General features: G+C 51.6%; 1 protein-coding gene across 6 annotated transcripts in view; it reads right to left on the reverse strand.

Moving 5' to 3' along the window:
• The window catches only part of PPP3CC (protein phosphatase 3 catalytic subunit gamma), a 36,954-nt gene that overhangs the window by 6,110 nt on the left and 4,004 nt on the right, over nt 1-26,840 (reverse strand). For 3 of the 6 annotated variants that reach the window (XM_032712604.1, XM_032712602.1, XM_032712600.1), the window contains exons 2-13: nt 15,293-15,490; nt 14,970-15,094; nt 9,516-9,627; nt 7,680-7,825; nt 7,375-7,514; nt 6,777-6,854; nt 6,601-6,695; nt 4,975-5,100; nt 3,935-4,012; nt 3,199-3,225; nt 2,218-2,299; nt 1,556-1,653 (exon numbers count right to left, since the gene is read on the reverse strand). In XM_032712604.1, the coding sequence (XP_032568495.1) occupies nt 1,556-1,653; nt 2,218-2,299; nt 3,199-3,225; nt 3,935-4,012; nt 4,975-5,100; nt 6,601-6,695; nt 6,777-6,854; nt 7,375-7,514; nt 7,680-7,825; nt 9,516-9,627; nt 14,970-15,094; nt 15,293-15,490 (1,305 nt within the window). The remainder of the gene's footprint in view (nt 1-1,555; nt 1,654-2,217; nt 2,300-3,198; nt 3,226-3,934; nt 4,013-4,974; nt 5,101-6,600; nt 6,696-6,776; nt 6,855-7,374; nt 7,515-7,679; nt 7,826-9,515; nt 9,628-14,969; nt 15,095-15,292; nt 15,491-26,840) is intronic. The other 3 variants (XM_032712605.1, XM_032712603.1, XM_032712601.1) reach the window with 1 other exon arrangement.

A 26,840-nucleotide genomic window follows, 5' to 3' on the forward strand; every position in this document is an offset into this window, starting at 1 on the left:
AGGCTTGGGAGGGATGGGCCTCCCCCACTGCTACCTGCAGCCCTGCTTCTCCTTTTTTGGGGTGCAGAGGCTCCCCTAAAGGGGGGCAGCCCCCTCTTCTCCTTGCTGAGCAGACGGGGCTCCCATAAATTCACCAGGAGGCTGCCGTGAGTGCGAAGGGACGTGCGAAATGGGGCGGGGTGGGAGAGAGGGCAGGACGGGGAAAAAGGGCTGGGAGAAGGGGACAGGATGGGGAAAAAGGGGTGGGAGAAGGGGGCAGGACAGGGAAATGGGGGTGAGAAGGGCAGGAGAAGCAGGGTGGTGCTGAGGGAAGCAGGGGGAGCCTGCAGCCATAGGAAGAGGCAGTGGGCAGGGTGGGTAAGGCAGAGCAAAGGTCCAGCTTGTTTGTTCTGTCCTGGGGAGATGCCTATTTTGGGGCGAGGGGGAAGGTCCATGGTACCCCCCCGAGAACCCCCTGAGAGGGGAAGGGGCTGGAGAACGTCACAGCATCACCCTGTGCTGTCAGATACAGGGACAAAGCTGCTGCAACAGCCACCTTCCCACTCAGGCTCTGTTCCCAGAACTGGGGCGACAGGACCACGATGGTTTCTATAAAAAAAAAAAAAGGGGGTAAAAAAAAAAAGAAAAAATGCATCCTCTTCTGTGGGCAGAGAAATGCACGAGTTTGGGAGTGATGCTGCACTCTCCCTGGGAGCAGGCAGCAGTATTTACACGTTTCCTACTCGTGAACTATTTAATCCAGGCAGCCCCGGCCTCGTCCCTGAGTGAGCCGCAGGAAATCCCCGGTGCCCATGGGAAGGGGGAAGCTAGGGACATGCCAGCATTCAAAGGATAGCAGGAAAGGATTAAAACACTAGATTACAGGATTCCCTCTGGGGACACGTTACTGGGACAGCTCATTCCCTGACCATCAGCCAACCTCCCTCCCCGCCCTGTGAGTGGGAAGCCCATGGATCGGATCCCGCTCCCAGCACTCCACCAACACAGAGCTGCTGAGGGAGGGAGCAAAGCGGAAAGAAACCTCCAAAACCAGATGAAAACCTGAGAGGAGTCTTAATATAAAACATCCAGGCCTGGATGGATCTCATTCCTTCGGCCAACTCTTCCTGTGTTTGGGATTCGTGATTTCCCAGGGGCAGTTTTGGGGGGGTTGGGGGTGTGTTAACGAAGAACAAACAAGGTGTGTCACTGTCACATTCACACAGAGGCTGTCACACAGCAGCAGCAGCAGCGAGGTGAGGCAGAGGATGTGCACCATGCAGCATTAGGAGGGAAATAAAGGATAAAAAAATCCTTGCAGAAACATACAGTTAAGCAATGCACATGCTCTGGGCAGGGTGCTGTGGGGTTCCTTCCTCCGGGGTACAGGGGGACTGTCTTGGCATCTCTCCACATCCCCACCTACACCTCTGCTCCTTCCTGGTTCGGAATCCTTCCTCCCCGTGGGCCTGAGCCATCCCTGGGATCCCCTGGCACCCTCCAGGCTGCCTGTGGGGGCTGGAAGGGGAGGTTTGGGGGCAGGTGGAGCAAGCAGGGGGGGATCAGGGACACTCACCGGTCTGGAGGGTCTGCCTGCCCCCCGAGAGCACTCCCAGGGGCAGGGTACCTGTGGGGGTCAGGCCTTTGAGGGTCAGCACGCTCTCACTCTCCTCCCTGCAGGGAACAGCAACAAAACAGCTCAGAGAGGGCAATGCTGAGCTGACCAAGCCTCAGGAATCATGGAATTATTAAGGTTGGAAAAGATGTCTAAGATCACCAAGTCCAACCATCACCACCACCGTGTTTTCACCACCAACCCGTGTCCCCAAGTGCCACATCCACACGTCTGTTAAATCACACCCACACATTTCTGTTAAATTCCACCAGGGATGGTGATTCCACCACTGCCCTGGGCAGGCTGTGCCAGGGCTGGACAGCCCTTTCCATGAAGAAATTTTCCCTGATATCCAACCTAAACCTTCACTGGCACAACTTGAGGCTGTTTCCTCTCATCCTGTGACTTGTTACCTGGGAAAGCAGCCCGACTCCCACCTCACTACAACCTCCTTCCTGTCCTGAAAGAGTCAGAAACCACCACCTCGAGCCTCTTCCACACGCTCTGGAGGAACTTTTGTGAGGTCTTCCCCTTCCTTCCTGACTGACTGACATTCCCCTGTCACCCAGCCCCCAAATTAAACCCAGCCCCCCAATTAAACCCAGCTCCCAACCCCTCCTTACCGAAGAACCGAGAACACACGTGCCATCTTCCCAATGGCTCTGATCTTATTCCTGATGATCTCCTTACGGACTGTTGTCCCACCTAAGGGAGAGAAAAGAGCAAAGAGCAGCATGTTGGAGGCTTCCTGCTTTCCCAGGGAACGCCAGCATGAAGCACCTGCCTGACTCCAGGAAAAGAAATCATGGTTTACAGATTCACAGCTACACTGGAGAGAGAACGGTGCTGGAGGATGGCATCAGGATGGCATCAGGATGGCAGTGAGAAGGGCAACACCAACGAGATGAGACACGGACTCGAGAGCTCTAGAGAGAGTAGAACCACCGAGGGACACGGATCTGGGGAGGTCTTTGTTGGAAGCTCACCGGGTGGGCTCACACTACACAGGATGTGACACAAATGACTCAGCCATGGAGACACAGTTTTGCAAGGCAGAGCACGGAGGGGTCTGATGGCTGATGGGCACTGCTGTGCCACGCAAGCATCAGCTTTGGCATCCAAGGAGCACAGGGAAGGGCTGGCCAGGGCCTTGCAGCTCTGCTCGGGCCCCACACAAACACAAAGGTGAGAGAGGTGAACTCCCCTCCCGCTCCACGGACCCGACGGGAGAGAAAAAAGCATGGAGGGAACTGAAACCAAACCAAAAATCCAGGTGAAACGGGGGGGAAACAAAATCCATCTCCTCTCAGCTGAGATTCCTCACATGGCCCAGTACACATCAGGACAGGAAAGCCAAACCCAGGTCTAACATGCACCATGGCTCAGCCATGCACTACGTGGCTGCATTCAGAATCAGGTAGAAACGTGACCCCGTTCCTCAGGCCCCTGGAGGAACGCAGAAGGGTTAAAAAACACATGGAGCTTATGTTAAAACTGAAAGGGGATGAAGAGCCTGCCCGACTAGTCAGCTCTGGAAATCCACTTCAAGGATCTGGTGGCACAGGCAGTGAAAATTAAGCTCGTAGCAAATTCTAGCTGGGTACCTTTCGGATAGCTTGAAATGTAGTGATCTTCAGGGAGAGGAGACACCAAGAAACAAGTAGATGAAGACAGAGATAGAAGAAACAAATTTAATTTTCATGGGAGGGAGGAAAGAAAAAAAACCAAAAAAAAACCAAAACAAAAAACCAAACCAAAAAAGCAAAAACGAAATGCAATGGGAGAAGCGGGTTAAGAGTCTCCAGCTGGGATCGAAGCAGCTCAGGGCCCCACTTCTCACTGCCCCCCACAGCTTCCTGAGGGACCCCCAAATTCCAAACTGCACGTCAGCTCAGCCACTGATTCGTCCCTTTCATGCACAGCTTAAAATCAAGGCCAAAAACTGCATTCTGGTTTTTGGGGAGGGGTGACGTGAGAAGCCGCTTTACACAGGAGCTCACTGCAACAGATGAGAAGATTGGGTGGATATTTTGGTGCAGAAAATTTTGAATTGGGGGAAAAAATAACCAGCAGCCTGTGTAAGGAGCAGGAAACCATTCCCAGAGTAGCTGGCAAGAAGTGTCTGTCGCAGTGAATGTCATTTAATTTCTCTGTGACTGAAGAGCAAACGAGGAAAAAAAAAAATAAATAAATGTTTCCTACCCAGAACTGCACAAGGTTTGGTCAAAAAGGAACTGGAGAGCTGGGTATCCAGCTATAAATCAAGTGCTGCTCAGGCATCAAACACCTTCCCCACCTTCCCCCCCCTGCTGTCACCAGGTCCCCACAGTGATGTTTTACCTTCCAATGTCTCGTCCCCATCCGAGATCAGCTCGTCATCGGAGCAGATGTTGAGGATGTTAACGAGCATCTCGGTGACTGCAAGAGGCACAGACAGGGGGGGTCAGAGAGGCCTGGGGCACACCCTGGAGCACAGAGGGATCTGGAGGGCGAGCTGTGCCAGGGGATGGTTTTTTCAAGGTCGTTTATTCCCTGGAAGTGGGAGCCTAAAGACACTCTGAGCCGCAGCTGCTGGTACCTCGCAGTGGGACCGGAGCAGACGACACACGCTCCATCCTCTGCCAAGGAGGTGGATGCAGTCCAAGCACAGCACAGATGAACCAGACGTGGGCACCGAGGTGCCAACATTCCTGCAGAACAGCCTGAGCTCGCCCAAGGTCCCCCCTCCCCATCCCAACAGGCCACCTGGCTCTGGGAGTGCTGAATTTGAGGAATTGGGGGGGGGGGATTAGACCTTTGGTGCCTCAAAGTCAAATAAATACCCCCCACCCTTCTGGCAGTTCAGAGCTTGAAGCCACAACTCCAAACACACAACATTGGGGTGGAATTTAAAGTCATCAGGAGATGTAAAAAAATCCTCTTTTGCTGGAAAGCTGAGGCAGAGTCTTGGGCATATTTTAAGCTGCCTCGCCCCCCTCCAGAACGAAATAAGCCTCTGACTGAAGTGAATGTTTCCTTTTCGGTGGGCCACGAGCCAACAGGAGTTTTTAATTCCTCTGTTGCAAACCCAGAGGAAGAGAAATGTCTCCAAATTCTGAGGTGGGGCTACACGACCCAAGATCAGCCCCATCAACAATGCAGAAAGAGCAAGAAAGGAGCGGCCTGTTGGTAAAAGGTCTTTAAAACAAGCATAAACAACGGTTTTCCCAAGAATTTAAACCAGGAATAGGAAGATTTCCTTGAATTTGAACTGTTTTCCAGTGCTACCTGGTATTAATGAGCTGCAACACTCTCCCAACACATACGGGACACATTTCTAACACTCAGGGAACTGTGACCAGTCACTGGGAACTCGGAACAGAAATCCAAACCTCTCTTACCCTTTTCCCCTACGAAAGGCAAAGACCATGTGAAGACATCCATGAAGTTTGGAAGCCAGTAGGGATGAGGGGAACAGTTGAACTGCCTGATGTTCATGACGTTGTTTTCATATTTCAGTACAGCAGCTGGGAGAGAAAAAGCCAAGAGAACGTGTGTCCATGGGCACTGGGAATTTAAGAGCTGGAATGGTTTGGGTTGGAAGGGACCTTAAAATTCATCCAGTCCCACCCCCCTGCCATGGGCAGGGACACCTTCCACTAGCCCAGGTTGCTCCAACCTGGCCTTGGACACTTCCAGGGATGGGGCAGCCACAGTTTCTCTGGGAAATCCATTCCAGGGCCTCACAACCCTTATAGGGAAGAATTCCTTCCCAATATCCAACCTAAATTTCCCCTCTTTCAGTCTGAACCCACTCCCCCTTGTCCTGTCACTCCATCCCTTGCCCCCAGTCCCTCTCCAGCTCTCCTGGAGTCCCTTTAGGCCCTGGAAGGGGCTCTAAGCCCTCCCAGAGCCTTCTCTTCTCCAGGTGAACCCCCCCAGCTCTCCCAGCCTTTGGAATTTGTACCTGTGTTACTAAAACTTCATTATCAACATGAGGTCACACTTGTGTAGAATCAAACTACCAACACTCCAAAATGAGAAGGTTTAAAGAGCCATTTTTTAGTTTACTCATGTTGTTTCACTAAAGCTTGAAATACTGAAGGGTCGGTGGAACAAAGCTGCTAAAACTGATGCAAAACACAGAGCCAAGATCCAAAGGGAAGGGTTTAAAAAACCCCAGAGCTGAGGAAAATCCCCTCATGATTTAGAGGCAGGGGGAAGTGGAAAGCTTGCCTACACTATCAGCTTCTCTTGGATGGCAGCATCCCACAAAAGGGCTCCGTTGTCCCGTGGCTGGGAATGAAAGCTTTATTCCAGGCTCTATGGCTCGACAGCTAATTACCACAGTAACACATTAAGTCAGGGGACCGACCACTTCAGCCCAGCACACAAAGCTCTCTTTCATTTCGTGCCCAAGAATGCAACTGGAGGAGAGGGTTTTGTATCAAAAATAGTGTATTTTTGTATCCAAACCACTGGGGCAGCAGCGGCAGGGCAGGGATTGTCCCTCCCTGCTGGGCACTGGGGAGGCCCCCTCGAGTGCTGTGTCCAGTTCTGGGCCCCTCAATTCAGGAAGGACATTGAGAAGCGTGTCCAGGGAAGGGGCTGGAGCAGCAGGAGCAGCTGAGGGAGCTGGGGGGGCTCAGCCTGGAGAAAAGGACGCTCAGGGGGGATGTTATTGCTCCCTAAAACTCCCTGACAGGAGCGGGGAGCTCCCAGGGAACAAGGGACAGGAGGAGAGGGAACAGCCTCAAGCTGTGCCAGGGGAGGCTCAGGTTGGACATCAGGAGGAATCTCCTCATGGAAAGGGTTGGTTAAACATTGGAATTGCCCAAGGAGGTTTGGAGTCCCCAGCCCTGGAGGTGTCCAAGGAAGGACTGGCCTCTCAGTGCTCTGGGCTGGTTGGGATGGTGGAGGTCAGTCACAGGTTGGACTCCATGACCTTGGAGGGCTTTTCCAACCTGAGATTCTGAGAGGGCAGAGTAGGAGAAGGATTCCCTGAGCCCCCCCCAAGAGCCCCTTACCCTTGTTGTTATAGACATCTAAGTAATTTGGTGCAGAGAAGATTGTGATTAGCGAGGGAAAGCCCGTTGTCTGGCTCTTCCTGTACATTCGGTACCTGCAAAACAGGGCAGGTGGTTTAAAACCTGGCCAAGGGAAAGCCCAAACCTGCCCAGCTCCCAGGGGCTGCAGCACTTACCCAGCATCCTGGGCTTCGTGAGCTCGGATTACGGATAACAAACTATTGTTCTGCAAAAATTCACACACTGCAGGATAACTGGAAAACAAAAAAAAAAAGCAAGGGTAACTCAGCAGGTGGCAAAGGAGAGCAGGGAGCACGTGTGGTCTTGGTTTCAGGGACCAGCCACTTGCAGAAACCACCTGGTTTCTGTCCAGCACTCCCAAAAAATGCCAGTATATCGCTCGAAAATTAATTGCAAAGGGTTCTGTTAAACAGACCCCTGGTGCCAAACCCTCCCTACCAGTGGTCTGTCAGCACAAATGCTGCTTTTTTCTTTTTAGGCAGGAAAAGATAATTTCCTAGAGATCCTGGTACTGAAAGCCACTCACAGGGCACCCTGCCAGCAAAAGGAGCATCTCTGCTGCCTCAGACCACAATTTCATAAAGTAAGTTACCTAAGGAGAGCTCAGTATTACAGGGGAGGGAAAAACAAACAGTAATTTGTGCATCAGAGCCAAGAGGAGAGTATTTCAGGCACCCTGCAAAGTGCCACAGGGTGAATTGATCTTTTTTCAGTGCAAGGGGAGGCAAAGTGCCCTCTAAAACCCCCTCTTACCTGTAGAAATAGGAGCAGCCCCGGACAGTGTTGTGGGCAAAATGCTCCAGCGTTTTCTCATTGCCATAATCCTCCGAGGGATCAGACCAGAGCAGGTCACACATTGGACCAAAGGCTGGAGGCTCCTTAAACCTGTCTAACTGGAAAACGGACACAACATCACGAGGCTGCTGGTGGGAGCTGTGGCAGGACACACACCCACACACACCCCTCCATCCCCTTGGAATGCTGGGCAGGAATCAAGCCATTGCCCCCCCCCTCGTTGGAATTGGAAGCGATGGGATGGCCCCACGGAGATGACTTACTTTCCTAATGTCATCTAGACACGTGATTTCTGGAGACAGTCCTCCGTGGACACACAGGAATTGCTGGTTTAGGAGGGCAGCAAGAGGAAGACAGTCAAAGGTATCCATGCACGCGTCGTACACTCGCTCCGAGTACTTGATTCGACCTGGGAACAGGGATTAAATCGAGCCCTGATCAGCCAAAGTGCTGAGAAACAAATTCCAGGAAACAAATTCCCCTTTCCATATCCCCAGTTCCTCAGGGGATATGGAAACTCTACGTTTATGGCCCACAACTCCAACTTTGCACCTGGGTATTAGTGAAAATACTGGCTCAGAAAACGTTTGTAGGATGCGAAGAGAAAAAGGCTTTGCTGCAAATCTGGACTTGTTCAGGAATATTCATCTCCCTTCAAGGTGTTTCCTACAAGAGCTGCACTGGGATCAACCCAGAAAAGAGATTGTTTCCACCTGACAGAAACTTGGGATGCACTTCCCTACACATCCCTGCTGCACCTCCAGGCTCATCCTATGCAGGTCACAGACAGGGAAATGCAGCAGCTGTCGGATTTGGCAGAGCAACATCACACATTCCTGAAGTCAGGAATTGCCTTTTCAGCTGGACATGGGTGCTGTGAGGCAGGATCTGCCCAGGATGCCCTCAGATAAATGGATTTTCACAGTGGATCTTTCACTGGTACAAGTGATGACAATCTCCACTGGTGCCTCATCCAGGCAGAGGGGAAGAGGATTTTTTTCCACGCATTAAAACAGAGATGCCACAGCCTTTCCAAAGCAGTTTGGTTCTTCCAGCAAGCCTCCAGTAGAATCAGAAACATCCTTATTTCACAGACACCAAGAGGGTTTTTTAGGGATGACAAAGGAAGGGGAGAGGCAGCACCTCCTGTTTTCCAAAGGGGAAAAAAACCCCCCTGTGGCCTGGTTGGAACTGAGCTCAGCTCCAGGAGCATTCCTGCCCCACCTGATCCTGCTCCAGGATCCAGCAGGGAGCTGAGAGGTGTTTTCCAGCTCATTTCTGAGCAAACAGCCGCTAGTTATCACCTCATCCCCTCTGAGCCTTCCCCCATCCAGCAGCACCCAGAGCCCACAGGGTAAAGACTGCACTGGTGCCTTCCCAAGTCAGACTCCTGAGCAAGAATTCCCTGATGGAGCTTTGCTTTGGTCCACTATTTTATGGCTTGGAATGACTGTCACCCTCTGGGGAGAGGGGTCATCCCATGACCTTTCCTCATCACTGGTTTGAAAATAACGTAAATGCTGTAGAAAACCCATCCTGAACTAAAACAATCCTAAAGGCAAATGATTCTCCCCAGTGCAAACAGGGAGGAGCAAACCCTTCCCTCGCTTCCAACTGGAATCACTGATCCCAGCTGCACAATCTGGAGCTGGAAGACTCCTGGCAGTGATTATATGTTGCTGGGCCTGGAAGTCAGGGAGGGGAGGATGTGACTGGCTCCTCAAGGGGAGATGTGTTCCCATTTCCTCCTCTTTGCAACCAAAAGGCCACATCAACACACACTTGGTGCTTTGCAGGACTTATATATTGGTTTTTTGGGGGGTATTTTCTATAGTAGGGGCTGAAAGAGAAGAGCTGTGTAAACAGGAAAACAGACAACAGGTTTTTACAGCTCTGGGTATTAATTTGATCTGGTGTTAATCTGATATTAATCTGATTATTAGTCTGAGAGTAATCTGATTAATCTTGTTATAACATATACAGCTCTGATATTAATTTTTGTGCCCACACCTGCTTCCAGCACCTTTTTTTTTTTAAAATATATTTAAAAACATATTTTTAAAATGTATTGAAATCCTTCTCACACTGCTGGTACTTACATTCCTGCTTGAAGGTGAAATATTCTGTGAGGTGCCTGCACTCGTGGTTCCCTCGAAGGAGGAACAACGTTTTGGGGTGATTTATCTTTAAACTCCATAAATACAGCACGCACTGCAAGAGAGGGGAAGGAGGAGATCAGGAAAAAAAAAAAAGGCAGAAAAACCCTTTTCCAGGGCACTCATCAGCGTAAGAGACTTCCCGAAGCGTTTCTGGGAAGACACCCAAAGTGGAACCTGGAGAGAAACCCAGCTCCATACTGGGCAGTGGATCTTATCTTGGCCAAATGCAGCAGTGGGGGAAAAGCCACTCGGATTTCTCTCTATATTAGGGCCGACTTGGAGAAGTGACAAATGAGATTTTAGTTCACCCAAACCAGCTCGGGGCTGGGTGGGGGCAGGTTTTGGTTGGGTTTTTTTTTTCCCCCTTCCAAAGCTCCCACTTGCAGAGCAGCAAAGCCAAACCAGCTGTTTGCTCCAGATGTTCCAGTGGGATGGAGCAGGAACAACTTGTCCACTTGTCCATTAAACAGGAAAAATTCAACTTTATCCCCCCCACTGATTTCCCCTCCCCACCCTCGCCTCGTTTCTCCGCTTACGCCACAGTCACGTGAAGCTCAAGTTCAAAACAGGAAAAGCTGAGCCAAAAAACAAGCTCAGCAAAGTTTCTGCCTTTTGAAAAGGGCTCTCCACATCCCCCAGCTGAGCAGCACCACCTGTAAAACCACACTCTTTGAGCACAGCCTAAAGTCAGACTCAAACTGGGGGGGGGATTTTGACCAGGAATGTTCCAGGCTGGTTTCCCAGAAAGCCTCAGGGAAGGGCTGGAAAGCAGGAGTGCTCACCCCTGTGTGCTCTGCATTGTCAGGCTGACAGGGAAACGGGCTGGCATCGTGCACAGGGAATGTTATCCAACGGTTTGGAGAGCTGGAAGGACAATCCAGAATGACAGCAGCCCCAAGAGCTGGATTAAAGTCTCTAATAGGAGCTTACCCTGGAGGCTGAGATGGTACAGAACCTGCACATGCCTGGGGGTGGGAACCACAAACTCTGTGAACAGTTTGACACTCTCAGATCTTGCTGATCTGGGGCACAGATCCCCGGGAACCAGCTGGAAACAACCTCCAGACCCCAAATAAACCGGTTTCCAGTCGGTTCCCAGTACACACAGCTCAGCCAGGATGGTGTTTAAGCACCGAACCTGCAAGGTAAGCTCTGCATTAGTCACTCCAGCTGATCCCAAAACCCAAGGAGCTGTAAAGCACCATCTGTGTCTCACTTGGAATTCAACCCCACATTAAAAACTTGATTAATTCTGAATTCTGCAGGCGAACAGGGCCAACACCGGTAGCAGAATCATGTTTTATTGCATCTGTTACCAGGAGGAATGCTCCCAACAAACCCATTTATAATTATTCTGGGATTTAAAGCTTTAACCTCCCGTGTTTGCAAGCTAAATGTCACTTCTCAGGGCTGGCAGGAGAACTTGGAAGTTGCTATAAATGAACCAAATGACTTGCTAACGACTGGAGAAAAGAACCAGCCCTGGCACCCAAGCACAGCAGAGATACAGAGGAGGATTTGGGATGGGTGGAAGGCTGGCAACTTGCAGAAGAGGGGTTTTAAAAAGAAACATCTGAAGGGTTTCAAAGTGAAAAGGGATGGAATTTGACACCACAGCTCTTCCTGGACACACACAAAGCAACGTTCCCTGGGGCTGCAGCCACTTCCCAGGGATGTGGGGGCTGCCAGGTACCACCGGGGCACAGAGGGAAGGACCTTCAACAGCTCCCAAGGGGCTGGAATGAGGCATGAGGGAGGTTTCCACACTTGCATGCCTTGGATGCTTCCTGCATGGAGCCCTTTCCATGGCCCTGAGCCCAGGAATTGATTAGTGCCTGTTCACAACAGGCCCAGGAGCGACTCCAGACACTTCTTTGGCCTTAAATAATCTTTAATAAATCTACTTCTCTCCTTATTCGGCCTCTCAGCGTGAAGCCCAAAGCCAAGGGTTTGATCCACTTGGAAAGGGAAGGCTCCTCAGGGAGGGAATTGCAGGAGGAATTGTGACCCCCCCTCCAAAAATGCAAGAGGGGCTGGTGCCAAACCTGCCCACAAGCCACACCCTAACCTCTCCCCCCATTCCCAAAACCTGGCATTTATCAGGGAGTTTTAAACATGGAGCCTCCCAGCTTTTCCTGGAGTGGGAACAAAATTCCCACAGCCAGCCCACAAATGTACCTTCCCTCATACCTTACAGCCCTGACTGGATCTCTTTAATATTATTCCAGATAAAACAGTGCATTAAATCAAGTTTATCACATACTTCCACAATTAGACAGCGATTTTGTGTCCTGTCCTAACTGGATTGGAAAAGCTGGAGTGGGAGAGGTGTATGCCATTATCACCCCACTTCTCCTGATACATCTCCTCTCTCCATGGATTCTGGTTTTGGTCATAATAATTGTTTTACTTTACAATTTAATAAAACTATCCTACTCTTTGTTTTCTGCCCTCATGGACCAGGATGGTCCCTCCCCACCATGGACACAGCCCTGTCCTCTGTCTGGGCTGGGAGACAGAACTAAAAAGCTTCAAGAAAGAAGCATCTTTCCCACTTGGAGACGGGGGGGATAATCCCTCAGCAGGGCAATACCTCATCAGCATCTCCAAAGGGAGGAGTTCATCCCAATTTCCGTGCTGCCTGTCAGCCCCTTCCCTCTGGAGCTGGATCTGTGGCCAGCCAGTCTCTGCTGTCACAGAAGGTTTGTGACACCAAATGCTTCCCAGAGTCCCCCTTCCATCAGCATTCCAGCTTTCACACGGTTGTTTCCCTCCCTTCTCCCCTCACAACTCTTTTCTTAACTAACCCACAATTCATGGCCTCATTATCCTGAGAATTGATGTTTTTAAAGGAGAATTTCCCTAAGCCAGAGGCCCAGAAGGAATCTGTGGAGTGATTTGTTGTCACATCCAGCTGAGCTGATGAACTGGGGCTTTGGGGGGGGTTTAAACGTTTTGTCTGAGCCACAAATTCCATCTTTTACCTGGACAACCAAATGCCTGGAGCCAGGGAGAATTCCTGGAGGGGATATTTGGGCCTTACACCTCCCTAGCCCCCTACTTTGGCATCTTGTTTCTGGAATCTTGGTCTGGAATCCACAAGGATCAGCGAGTCCAACTCCTGGCTCTGCAAAGGACCCCCCCAGCTGCTCCAGGCAGGCACTGGATCATCTCCCTACATCCCCATGGATGTGGGGAACTCATGATGCTGCTGGTGCTCTCCACCTTCCCACTGTTCAAAGCACAGGGAAACCCAGATGCTTTTCCATTCCCTGAGCCTCTGGGATGCTCCAAACCTGCTGTTGTTTCACTCTGGAAACCAGTTTCTGCATATCCAGGTGGGAATCCATACTGTCACAGGCAGACAGGACAAGGGGGAATGGATTCTCAACTAAAACAGGATTTAGAAGGGATATTGGGAAGGAATTCTTCCCTGTGAGGGTGGGGAGGGGCTGGGATTGAATTCCCAGAGAAGCTGTGACTGCCTCATCCCCGGAAGTGTCCAAGGCCAGGTTGGAGCAACCTGGGCTAGTGGAAGGTGTCCCTGCTCATGGCAGGGGTGGAACTGGGTGATTTTAAGGTCCCTCCCAACCCAAACCATTCCAGGATCCTGTGATGATCCCAGCATGGAGAAAGCAGGGCACTGATCCACAGCACTGCTGCGGATCTGGGAGTAAAATCTCCATGTCTGATCAATCCTGGGGGAAGAGCAGGGGGAGAGCAGCACTTTTCCACCCAGGAGCTGTCAAATCCATGTGCAGACACAGGGTCCAACAACCCCCCTTTGAGAGGTTCTTGGTTAACACCAAAAAAAATCCACCTTTTACCTCAGAAGGAGCTGCTGGGCTGGAATATAATCTCTTTTCCAGGTAAATACACTCCAAGTGCAATCCCAACTGGCACAAGCCGAGCCATTGAAAGGAGCAGTCGGATGTCCTTCCCCTTCCTCCCCAGAGGGTTGTGGGGCTCCTCCACAAATCCCAGCAGCCCAACCCCACCTCCCCAGCATCCGGACCCGCTTCCCCAGAAAGGGCTCATCGTCACACCTTGGCTCCCTGTCAGAATTCCCGAGGCTGGAAGGGAGCCAGGGGCTGCTCCAGCACAGTGCTCTCCCTAAATCCTCTGCAGAATCCTTCAAAGAGCCACTTGCGCTCATCCAGCAGAGCTCCTCCCCGGGATTTAACTGGGAATGATTCCTCTGCAGACCCAAGGGCTCAGCTATTCCTGCACCCTCCCCTCTTCCAGGAGAAACCACCTCCTCTGCTAATTCCAGCCCTGTTTTCACGCCTCTGTTTCCCCAAAAGCCCTTCGTTACGTTGCTCCCAACCGGGATAAACTCTCCCATTTCCACTCCTTCTCCACCACCTCTGTGAATCCAGGAGGCTGCAGTCCCTTGGGATCTGTGGCATTTGCTAAGAGCTGTCCCATCCTGTCCCACCCCAGGTCTCCACGGGGACACACCGATTCCTTTGGCCTTCACACCAACAACTCCCAATTCCAAGGAATCCCACGGGAGCTGCGAAGTCCCAGCACAACCCCAGCGACTCCCTCTTTGTCCTGACCCCACTCCAAGGCTGATTCTCTCAGGGGAAGCAGCGGCTCAGTCGTGTGACACTTTTCCTTCTCCCTGCTCAGCTGAATCCTGCGAGTTTTCCAACATTTGCTTCCCACTCTCCTGGTGGGATCTCGTTGCCTGCGACACACAATCGACTCTCCCTCTTGTTTCCCTGAGTGACAGCCCCAAGTGACATTAAAACTCCACTTCAGAAGGTAGAGTTCAGCCATTAACCCCATCACTGCCACCAAAGCATCACTGGGTGAGGGTCCAGTGCTCAGTCCTCACACTGGGACATCACCTTCCTGCCCAAAATCACACTGGGAGTTACCAACGGGATTTTCACCCTGTGCAGAGCTCGACTGGAGGGTAAATCCAGCACAGGAGATTTGACTTTGCTGTTTGAGCTGATTCTGAGTTGTATTTAACTGATTCTGAGCTCCATGTTAACTCATTTTGAGCTGGATTTAGCTGATTCTGAGCTGAATTTATCTGATTCCAAGCTGTATTTAACTGATTTCAAGCTGTATTTCATTCATTTTGAGCTGAATTTAACTGATTCTGAGCTGCATATATCTGATTCCAAGCTGTATTTATTTGATTCTGAGCTGTATTTGAACTGATTCTAAGCTGAATTTGAACTGATTTTTGAGCTGAATTTAACTGATTCTGAGCTGCACTTTAACTAATTTTGAGCTGAATTTGAACTGATTGAGGGTAGTGTTTTTACTCATTCTGAGCTGCAATTCTGAGGTTATTTAACTGATCCTGAGCCGTATTTTAACTGAGGCTCAACACTTTTGGTTCCTTTAGTACCAAGCTCAGCTTTCTTTTGTCACCTCTATACTGAAGTAGCCTCTGTCCACGTAGTCTCCCAGGAAGAGGTAGCGGGTGTTATTGGGTGATCCTCCAACTTCAAACAGCTTCATCAGGTCAAAAAACTGCCCGTGGATGTCACCACACACTGGGGGAGCAAGAACAGCACAAAAGAGGGACAGAATTACGTGCCAAGAAAAGAAAGGTCGCGACAGCAACAAGGAGCCGAGCGCGGCGGCCTCGACCTCCGCCAGCAAAACCCTCTCTTCTGAGAGTTAAAACACAGCAAAAACCTGTGTCAGCCCTGCTGTTGTTACCCCAGGTGGCCCTTTTTGGGCTCTCTGACCTGTGATGGGGGCCTCCACCTCGATCATGGTCTTCTCGTGCCTCAGGATGGCGGCGCCGTCGTTGATGATCTTCAGCGCCGCGTCCTCCTCCAGCCGCCCTTCCTTCACCAAGTGGCTCTTGAGGACGTCGAGCCTCGGCTTCCCATCCTCAAACACCTCCTTCAGGGTGAGCCGCTGCGTGGGAGGGAATGGGACAGCTGCAAAGGGAAGGCAAGGAAGTCAGCAACACGTCTCTTTTTTTCTTTTTTTTTGGGGGGGGTGAGAGAGGAATCGGGAGGGTTTTGCTTCCCAGCCTGGAGCAGACACTTGGAAACTGGATTCCCACCGAAATTGTGCTCCCACCAAATCCTGATAGGAGAAGAGCTGAGCTGCCAGAGCTATGAATTCACCCCTCAGCTTGGCTAAACACCCAGACTGCATGCCATCTGCACCCGCTCCGGAGCTGCCTCCTAATTCCAAGGGGACAATCATCATCATCATAATGTTGCACTGAAACAGGTTTCATGCAAATATCAGGAAAACCAGGAAAACCAGGAGCCACCAATTTAGGCAGGAGGACCAACACATCCCCCAAAAAGCAGAAGTTGCTTTTACAGGTCTTTTCCAACCCCAGTAATTCGGTGATATGCCAGAGTATGTTGAATTTAACAGGACAGAGCTAGACAAATAACACAGGGAGGAACAGCGGTGCCACCCTTTTAAATGCAAATCCAGCAGCAATTTACCCGGAAAACCCTCGAGGGAAAAGGAGGATGAGGCTGCACAAGGGATTCTTTAGAGCTGAACATCAATTTTCCAATCACAGGAGCTGCAGGAGCGAGGAGAACAAGAGCTGATCTGATGAAAGGGGAGCCGGTGCCTGCAATAAGGTGGTCTCGCTTTCATGGATCCCTTTGGAAGTTGTGCTCCCATATCCCACGTGCCTGGAACGCTCCAGAGCACACACAGAGCCTTCCCCACGGAGCTGCCAGTTAAAGAGGGTTAAGCAAGACCTCCCTGAACCAACACAGGCTGGACGAGAGGTTTTAGTGCATCCAGAGCTCAGCCCTGCTCCAAAAGGAAAACACGGCCCCTCTGGATGTGGGTTTTGCAGGATTTCACCTATTTTCCTCCTCTGGATCGGTGTAAGGATGGCAGGAATCATGCAGTGGGAGGAGGTCAGGGAAGCTGCACAAATAGGATCAGGTGGAATGAGCAAAAGGAGCTGTGTGGAAATGTGGGCACAGGGCTTGGAGTGAGGGAGGGGTTGGGACTCGCTGCAATTCAGATGCTGGAAAATCATTTGTCAGCTCTTCTCCAAACAGTGGGGTTGTCCTGGAAGAGAATGGAGAAAGAGGAACCATTCCCCTCCCATATTCCCCATCACTCCAGGCCCTCCAACACAGCCACCACCTCGGGAGCCACCCTAAAGAGTAGAAATCCCCCAAAAGTGGGGGCAGAGAGCTTAGAGGAGTTGGGATGTGACTCCAGGAGCAGTGCTGCCCATCCCACCATCCAGAGACCCACGGGAAGCTCTGGAACTGTGGCTTTGCCTTTTCCTGGTGGCCCCAGCGAGCAAAGTTATGCAAGATAAAATCTGAGGCTGCGCCAACGGGAGCAGCCAAGAACTTTTATGTAAGTTCCCTCCTTGGCTTTGCACTGCTCCACTCCCACAAGGAGCTGGGCAGGAGAAGGAACCAGCTTCTCCTCTGCTCTGCCCGTCTGCCAGCCAAGCTGCAGGGAGAGAATCCTGCTCTGGAGATGCCAGAGGAACAGCACCAGCCCTGGGATGCACACACACAGCTCCTCCTTCCAGGAAGGAGGCCTGGATATTTGGGAATGAGGAAAAACCGGGAACGAAATCCTGTGCAACACCTCTAAGTGTGTGGCCTGGCTGCTGGAAGTTCCCAGGATCCATGGGATGATTGGCATCTTATCCCAGGGATCTGCTCAGATCCTGGGAGTCCATTTCCTTCCCAGAACCAGGATAACCAGTAACTGCTCAGCCCTTCCAGCATCCCCTGGTCAGGTCAGGACCAAACTGACCCCAGCCAAGCTCTGTGGAGAGAGGGATCCCACAGGGATTACTCCACATCACCTGCTGTCCTGCTTTTTATGCTTCCTGCTATAAAAATCCTTCCTCACTCCCTGAGCCAGTTGTGTGGTGCCAGAGCAGACCCCTGTGCCATGGAGCACCTCAAAAGCTTTGTGGGAGTCACAGGAAGGATGTAACAGAGCCCAAGTGCTTGGAAAATCAAAATCCACAGAGCAGGGCGTGAGGATCAGCATTTAATTAGCGTTGTCAAAGCAAGGAATCCTGTCAGGCAGCAAAATTTGGGCTCCAGTCGCCTCGTGTCAGAGCTGATGTGAGGAACAAACCCCCCCTTTTGTTAAAGAGCTGGATTTTATCCTTATTAATGCTTGACTCTCTCAGGTAGCAGGAAGGAGGGGAGGAAGAGGATGATCCTTCAGCCAAGCCTGGGCTCTCTGACAGCAGGAACAGCCCTCAGAGCAAACTGACCTGGAAATTTGCACCCCCAGGGCACTGAGAAGGGTGGAAGGACTTGCCCAGTTCTGAAAAGTGGGGAATAACTCCTGATCTCACAAAGAAGTCATGGAATCATGGAACGGTTTGGGTTGGAGGGACCTTAAAGCTCACCCAGTGCCACCCCCTGCCATGGGCAGGGACACCTTCCACTAGCCCAGGTTGCTCCAACCTGGCCTTGGACACTTCCAGGGATCCAGGGGCAGCCACAGTTTCTCTGGGAATTCCATCCCAGCCCCTCACAGGGAAGAATTCCTTCCCAATATCCACCTAAATGTCCCCTCTCAGTTTGAACCCATTCCCCCTTGTCCTGTCCCTGCAATGCCACGGTTGTTCACGGAGTGCCCAAGCAGACCCAGCACGTTCAGCTCATCCTCAGAGTCAGCTCCCTCATAATTAACAGAAATGACGGATAAAACACTCACAACATTCCAAGAGCTAAATGCTGTGACCTCTGTGCCACCTTCCCTTTGCACACAAACCCGGGTGTTGCACCCAGTCCTGTTTAAACAGTGAGATCTGTAGGTCTGGGATGTGGAATTCTGCAAGGGCATCCAAACCCACTCCCAGGAAAAGACAATTCCCGACCCCCTGACAGGACCACAAACAAAAGGACACGGGTGCAAGTGAAGTCTGAGGTGTGCAATGCATTAAAAGGTCAACTGTGCCCGAGGGACTTCAGGAAAATTAAGAGGATGGGGAGATCTTTGTTAGACTCCAGTGCGAGAGACTCTGTTTGCTGCCAAATTGAGACAGATTTTAAATGCCAGGCCAGGAGCAGGTGGGCATTTGAGGTGTTCTAAAAGCACATGGACAGATAAGGATGGGAGAATTTGGGGGGGAAAGAAAGCTGCTTTTGTACCACCAACTCTACCAACCCTACTCGCCCCTCAGTGAAAGATGATGATATTCCCACAGGGAAAGCCACGTTGCTTTCCATGTTTTTTTCCTACATCTGTCCTTAAAATGTACTTAAAATGTACTTAAAATCCAACTGCCATCAGGGCTGCCCGATCCCCACTGGCTCCAGACAGAGCCAGTGCCATGGAAGAGAAAACAGAGTGATCCACAAATGATTGTTTATACATCCCAGAGTCCCTGGGAGGACGGGACGGAGCAGCCGAGGCGGATTCATTACTGAAAAAGGAGCAAGTGCTCTTTGCCTGGAGTGGCAGCCACGGCCAAACGCTGCTCCCTGGCCCTGGGAGGAGCAGGAGGTGCCCCCTCAAGCTTCAAAAAAAAATCAGTTAGGATTAAACAGCCTCGGTAACAAACTCCAGAGAGATCTCCCTGGAGCTCCCGATGCCACCTGGGAGCGAACCCAAAGGGCACTGGATGCAAAACTCCTGCCCTGGCTGCTCCTTGTTATGGAGCACAGGGTTATTGAGGCACTTTGGAGAGGGAAAACAGCACATCTGGGGCAAAAACAGGGATATGGACACCAAGGAAGCCGAGTAGGGCTGTCAAAGGTAGAAACACCCCCAGGGAAAACTCATCCAAAGCCCCTCTGAAAGGGAGGAAAAGCTGCCTCCTGTGCTGAGTTGGGCAGAGCTCGAGCAGCAGGGTAGGGGTTTTTTTTCCCCTCTTTCCCGATTTCCTAATAGCCCAACGTTATTTTTATCCAGTATTTCATTCCCATTCACACCTAACCTACATTCATCCACTCAAAGCCAAGCCCAGGGCTCACACGGAGCCGGCTCAGGGGGAAATGATGTGGAGGAATTCAGCCAGGAAAAGGCCACAGCAACGCCATTTGTGCCTGGAGAAAGCCGGATTTTCGGGATCGTGCCGAGCTTTCGGAGTCATTAATGGGAAATAAAACCTTGCAGGCAGGTGATGGATCCAGCCAAGCTGATTCCTGCTGCTCTGTCCAGGAGCCAGAGCAAAAGCAAGGACAAGGCTGGGCCTCGGCAGCTTCTCACGTCCAAACCTGATGTTAAAATCACAGGATTATGGAATCACCCAGGTTGGAAAAGTCCTCCAGGATCAGCAAGTCCACCCTGTGCCCCATTCCCACCTCGTCCCCCAGCCCAGAGCACTGAGTGCCACCTCCTGTCCTTCCTTTGACACCTCCAGGGGTGGGGGACTCCAAACCTCCCTGGGCAGTTCCAGTGCCTGACAGCCCTTTCCATGGAATAATCTTTATTTTCCCTGAAATGCTAAACAATCCAAATTTCTGGTCACTTAACATAAAATATCTTTGCTTTAATAACCCTCACCCTGCTCTCCATGAGTTTTTCCCTCCCCTGAGGTGCCCCTCAGGGCGAGTTTATGTGAGAACCTGCAAAACCAGGTTGTGTGCCTGATATCCCGAATTTTTCCAAGCCTGGACCAAGCCCTGACAAATAATCTGTGTCATTTTTCAGGGCTGGCCCTGCCATGTCACAGAACTGCCCCTTCCAGCTACAGAAGTTCTGTGAGGGGAAAAAAAAATGAAGCGATATTTCACCTCCTGGAAAATTAATATTTCACTTGAGGAAATCAGTAACACCTCCCTTGTTCACATAAAAATAACATTAATACCTCAGAAAAACCACCAAGTCAAGCAAACACCTTTTCATATAAAAGCAGCAAGAGCCAGAAATTACTATTATAATTATTATTATATTATTACTGCCATATTTCTGCCTGTCTTCCCCCCAAATTTTTGCACGTTCCAACCTTCCAAGGGCAGCAATTTTCCTTTCTTGCTCTGAGTAAGGAAACCCTGGATTTCAGGAGCTCCAAAGATTCACAAATAGAGGGCGGAAAAAAAAACACCAGAGTGTTATTTCTCAGCCCTGGAAGCGCTGCAGGATGACCACAAGATTTGGGATTATCTGACCTCCTGTGGGATGGCAGCTCCTTCGAACAGATGCAGTTTATAACGTCCCAGTTTTATCCAAAATTAGTCAGAGTTTTGCTGTTGGAGCTGAATCCAACCCCCCAGCACCCAACTGGTTCAGAGCTCGCTCTGCTCCTCACCTGGAGCCACACTCCTCTTTGTAGCCCAACCAGAATATCTCCTCACAATAACCCTAAAAATATCTGTATTGTAGGTGGAATTCTATCAGCTGAATGATTCCTTTTCAAAGGGGAGAGTCACAGCCATCTCAAAACTGAGGCCATTCCCGGGCAGCAAATCTGCCTGTACCTCAACAACTTCCTTCCAGCCATTCCAGGAGTAACACCCAGATTTTGAGGGCACGTTTTTGGGAGAGCCTGGCACGCCCTGGGCTGAGCAGGAGCCAGGTGCATTTAAGGCTAAAAAAAGCAAGGGACAGTGCTGTGCATGGAAATGCAAATCCAAGCACGGCGTGTGCCAGCAGAGCATGCCCGGGTCACCCTCAGGGCTCCCCCAGAAACATGGAATGCAACGCCCAGAGGCTTAAAAAACACGGGAATCAGAGCCCATCCTTGAATTTGGATGGAGAGATCACAGAATCACGGAATCACACAATGGTTTGGGTTGGAAGGGACCTTAAAATCATCTTGTTCCACCCCCTGCCATCAGCAGGGACACATTCCACCAGCCCAGGTTGCTCCAAGCTGGCCTTGGACACTTCCAGGGATCCAGGGGCTTCTCTGGGAAAACCACTCCAGTGCCTCACCACCCTTCCAGGGAAGAGAGATAAATTCTGGCACTTTACAGCTCCATAGATCCCTAAAAACTTCGGGATAGAAGGTGATTATCCTTCAACTGGCAACCTGGACAGTGAGCAGCGTTGTCAGGCCAGGAAAACACGAGGTGCCTTTGCCAAGGAGGATTCACCAGCAGAGCTGTGGCCGAGCTTTGCCAGGGCTGGCAAGCCCAGGGCCGGCGGTGACGGTCCCACGAGGTGGAGCTGGAACTCTGCTCCCTCTCCCTGCTCCCGGAGGAGCCCAGGGGAGATTAAAACCGGGAGTATTTAATTAGAACAGAGGCGACTTAAGCCCGTGAGCGCACACCAGGCGCCAGCTCCAGCCCGGGGAGCTGCTCACAGAGCCTTGCCCACAGAAAGCAGTTCTTCACACCGTGGATCCCATCCCAGGAGGAATCCAAACCCACCTGGATCCAGGCCCACTGATGGTCCTGCTCCTGCCAAGCTCTGAAGTGGATCAGAGACTACCTCAAAAACGCTCTCGGTGGGCACTGAGCGTTCCGGGAGCGATGCAGGTATCAAAGCCACTCTTCCTTACGAGGTCCTGCAAGTTCCCAGCTTAGATTTGTCTCCTAATGACCGGCACTGATGCGGATTTGCCCGGGATTGTCATTGAGACAATCTGTGCAGAGCCCAGTGCTCCCACAGGGACACAAGCTGTGAGACATCCCCCAGGGCCAACTCACCACTGGCAGTCAAGGAGAGCCCCAAACTCCTCAATTCCAGCCTGGAGAGCCCCAAACCCCTCAATTCCAGTCTGGAGAGCCCCAAACCCCTCAATTCCAGCCTGGAGAGCCCCAAACCTCTCAATTCCAGCCTGGAGAGCCCCAAACCCCTCAATTCCAGCCTGGAGAGCCCCAAACCCCTCAATTCCAGCCTGGAGAGCCCCAAACCTCTCAATTCCAGCCTGGAGAGCCCCAAACCCCTCAATTCCAGTCTGGAGAGCCCCAAAACCCCTCAATTCCAGCCTGGAGAGCCCCAAAACCCCTCAATTCCAGCCTGGAGAGCCCCAAAACCCCTCAATTCCAGCCTGGAGAGCCCCAAAACCCCTCAATTCCAGCCTGGAGAGCCCCAAACCCCTCAATTCCAGCCTGGAGAGCTCCAAACCCCTCAATTCCAGCCTGGAGAGCCCCAAACCCCTCAATTCCAGCCTGGAGAGCCCCAAACCCCTCAATTCCAGCCTGGAGAGCCCCAAACCCCTCAATTCCAGCCTGGAGAGCCTCAAACCTCTCAATTCCAGCCTGGAAAAACTCTCTCTTTGAGACACTCAAGCTCTACAGACTTCCCATCAGTTAAAAATAGATGTATTCCCAGAAAATAATCAACCCTGGACCCACGGCAAAGCCGGCATCTTCCTCTCGTCACTCCCAGGGACTCCAAGGAGTCACTGAGGACTTGAGGAAAAGCTCGAGGGGGGGGAAAAAAAGGAGCAGGAAAAGGGGGAGGTTTACAGCAAACAGCTGCAGCTCCTTTAAAAACCAGTGAGCTCCCCACAGGAGCCGGGAGGGGATTCCTAGATGTCAGCAGGCAGGGAAAGGCACCACCTGTTTCCCAAGGTTCCAGCACGGCCACTAATAGATCCCTACTGGAGGCACAGCGGGGGCTTTGTGGAAAAGGCAAATCCCCCACCTGCCTGGGAATGTGAACCTGACCCTCCTGCTGGATCTCGAGGGGATTCCTGGATCCCGTTTCCAACCTGCTCCATGCACGTTGTGTCCTGCCGGGATCTCGCCCCGCGTGACGTTGTAGGGAAAGGGGCTGATCCACGTGGGAAACGGGGACAGAACAACCCCCAGGAACGTTCCTGTTTGGATGCATCCACCAAGAGGTGGTCCCAGTGTGGATAAACAGGAATTTGGGTGCAAAATGACGCGATCAGGATGGTGGTTTCTCTTCTATTGCCGTGTCAGGCCTTAATGCTTCACCCTGAGCTGGATCCACACCGGATAAAACATTCCCTGCAAGGGTCCTATTCCCAGCTTTGACACTACACATCACCTCAGGCCACACTGAGGTGCCAACAGCCCAAAGGGAAATGCAAAGGAGTTAAAACCTTCCCAGTGGCCACCCTGGAGATCAGCCAGAGCACTTCTCTTGCAAGCCAAAAAGTAGCCAAAAAAAAAAAAAAAGGGATAAATCCCTTCCAGTACCGCTCCCAGAGCAGCTTCTCCCAGACCTGCACATGCCAGGGATGGAGCAGGATGACAGGAGCCCCCAGTTACTGCTGAACCAGCAATTCCAGAGTCTTCTTTTGGGAAACCTTTGTGATCCTCATCCAAGACATCACCTTTGGGATAACATTCTGTCTGAGAAGCCATTTTACCACGTTTGCTACTCTCAGCAGCCGATAAAAGGGAATGTTTTCTGCAGCAATCCAGGCTGACAGCAGTTCTCCCTGTTTTCCTGAAATCCACCCCAAACCACTTGTCTTACACAGAGGAGATCCTGGGAAAATCTCACCAGACGCCCCCAGCTTGGAGCAGGGAAAATGCTTTCAACTCACATCGTGAAATTTTGGAGAGACAACCCCCCCAAGCCCTCTCAGGGAGGCACAGCCAGGCTCCCACAGCTGGAGATCCCAGAATGGTGTGGGTTGGAAGGGACCTTAAAGATCATCTCCTTCCACTCCCTCAACAGCAGCAAGGTTTTGTTCTGGAGGCTGGAGAAGTCAGAGCACAACCTGGATACTCCTCCTCCTGCCAGGAAAATCCTTCAAATCTGCACTGAAATTCCTTTTTCCTACGGCTTTAGAGCACCCTCTGACACAGGAGCACCCGCCCTCCATCCTCCACCTCAGTTCTGGTCCAACTCATCCCACAGCTGCTCCCCATCCCTCCCTCTGCCCCTGCCCTGCCCTGAAGGGTTTTCCTGGTATATTCACGGATTCCCCATTCCTGGAAGTGTCCAAGGCCAGGCTGGAGCAACCTGGGCTAGTGGAAGGTGTCCCTGCCCATGGCAGGGGGTGGAAGATGATTTTAAGGTCCCTTCCAACCCAAACCAGTCTGGGATTCTGTGACGACCCCAGCATGGCTCTCCAGCGTCACCGGAATGTGTCCCTTTGGCACTGCAATCCCGGCCTCCAGGAGCCACTGGGAGCCAAGTCCTGCATTATAGGATAAGGCTGATGCCTTTACGTAGCCCGTTCCCTCACTCCTGCTGCTTAATGATGTCTAATTCCATCCCCATCCCAGCCATTGCCACGTAAACACACCCGCCATCCCAACCCCATCCGCAGCGGGACCACGCAGGGAACACCTGGAAAAGCAGCCAGGGAAGGATCCCGGACAAATATAGGTCTCCAAGGAGTATCTTTAGATTAGCAGGCGGCTCTGCCCCCAGCGAGACCCCGGGATTTACCTAAATAGCTCCTTCAGCACAAGCCCGGCGTTGGCAGCTATTTTAAGCCAGCACCCTGCCCTACTTCCTAAGGAACAGCCTCCCTTCTCCTGCCTGTGCAGCCAAAGCAGCCCCCAAACCCTTCCCCTCCACTCTGACACCTTTTATGAAACAAAAACCCACCGCCCTGGCACGATACTTAATTAATCCAGGCTCGTTCTTTGCTACGAGGCCCCATCGAGCCGCCGACACGGCCTCGAACAGGGAAAACGGGATTAACCTTTCCCAGCCTGATATCCAGAAAAATAATATCCAGCGGAGGGGAATCCAGAGGAACACGACCTTCCCTCTTCTCCGTGGCAGACCTGAAGCAGCTGGTGCTATTCCCAGAGGAGATGGATAAAATCTCAGCCCAATCCACGTGCCCTGGCACCTTATCGCTGTTTTCTAACAGGGTTCTGTGCCCAAGGCTGGTGTTGGGTTTGGCATTTCTGTTAATTAGCACGTTAATTAGCACATTTATTAGCACAGCAGAGCATCCCTGTACAGGATGCAGGGAACCTGGCAGCTTCAGCCCGAAAAGAGGCACTTCTGGCTCTGTTTGGGGCAGCCAAGGGCTGCAGGAAAACACTGGAGGGAACAGTTTGTGTCATCCCAAGACCTCTGCAGAACGTTTCCCTTTGGATTCATTTCTCGGATGAAATGCCTCATGATCCAGCAAAATCAGCCCCAAATCTGCAACACCCAGGCTTGGCACAGCCACTTCTACCCACCACATACAGGTAACAAAACATCTTTCCTGCTCATGTAACAATACCAGAATTATTTAGTATTTTGGGGGCATTTCAAGACTCGCCCCCCAAAACCAGATTCCCAAGTAATTTGGTGGGATCCTACGGGGTTCCTGCTTTAAGGACTGTCTCTCCCGGGGCCTCCTTGAGCTCTGTCCAGCCAAGTTGCTGCATTATGACACAACTTGCTTTTTAGGGATCCCCCCACAGCATCTTGACCCTGGTGGCATTCACACCTTTCCTGTGGCATCCCAAGGTCTGGGCATGTGCACCTTGGCCTTTACTCCATTTTTAGCCATTTCCACAGCTCCTTTTCCCCCTAAATATTCCTTAGCAGCCATAAAACATCAACACTAAACGAGCCAAACCAACTAGAGCCTTACAGAGCATAACCAGCAACAATAATGACGGTATCACATTTTTCCTTTCCAAAACCCACAAATTTCCTTTATATTTAAGATTTCTTCTAACCCTTCCCTTGCTTCACACACAATTAAAAAGCTCGCTTGACTTTGATACCAATGTTATAAAAAATCCCTACACTTCCCAACCTGGGGAAAATCCAACGCCCGACCACCCAACTGCGTTCCCAGAGTCGTAGTTTATATTAAAAACAAGAAAGTTGCACGTTTTTCATCAACCAAAAGCGTCTTCAGGCAGCGAGATGAACCAGAGGAGCCTCCAAACCCTCCCCACTTGGCAGCAGCGTGAGGGGGAAACTCCCCAGAGCTCTCCAGAGACGGCAGCGATTGATCCGACGCCGGGGTTTGGCTCCCCAGAGGCACCCGGAGCCTCGTGGAACACATCCCGTGGGATTGGACTCCCCGCCTCCAGCAGCATCTCTGCCACGCTCCAAAGGCACATGGAGAGAAGGGAGCAGCCTGTGGGCTGTGATTTCACCCAGAAAGGGGCAGGTGGTGTGAGGTTTCCGTGGGGTGTGTGTGATCCCGGTGTCCTGACGCTCCCAGAAACCTTGGCTAGGGGTGGAACAGATCACGGACACCATGGAATCAGGGATGGTTTGGGTTGGAAGGGACCTTAAATTATCCAGCCCACTCTCCTGCTGTGGGCAGGGACGCCTTCCACTAGCCCGGGTTGCTCCAACCTGGCCTTGGACACTTCCAGGGATGGGGTAGCCACAGCTTCTCTGGGCAACCTGTGCCAGGGCCTCCCCGCCCTCAGAGTCAAGAATTCCTTCCCCAGATCCCATCTAACCCTGCCCTCTGGTAGTGGGAAGCCATTCCCCCTTGGCCTGTCACTCCAGGCCCTTGTCCAA

This window comes from Chiroxiphia lanceolata, chromosome 28, assembly GCF_009829145.1.
Source record: "Chiroxiphia lanceolata isolate bChiLan1 chromosome 28, bChiLan1.pri, whole genome shotgun sequence".
Lineage (NCBI taxonomy): Eukaryota > Metazoa > Chordata > Aves > Passeriformes > Pipridae > Chiroxiphia > Chiroxiphia lanceolata.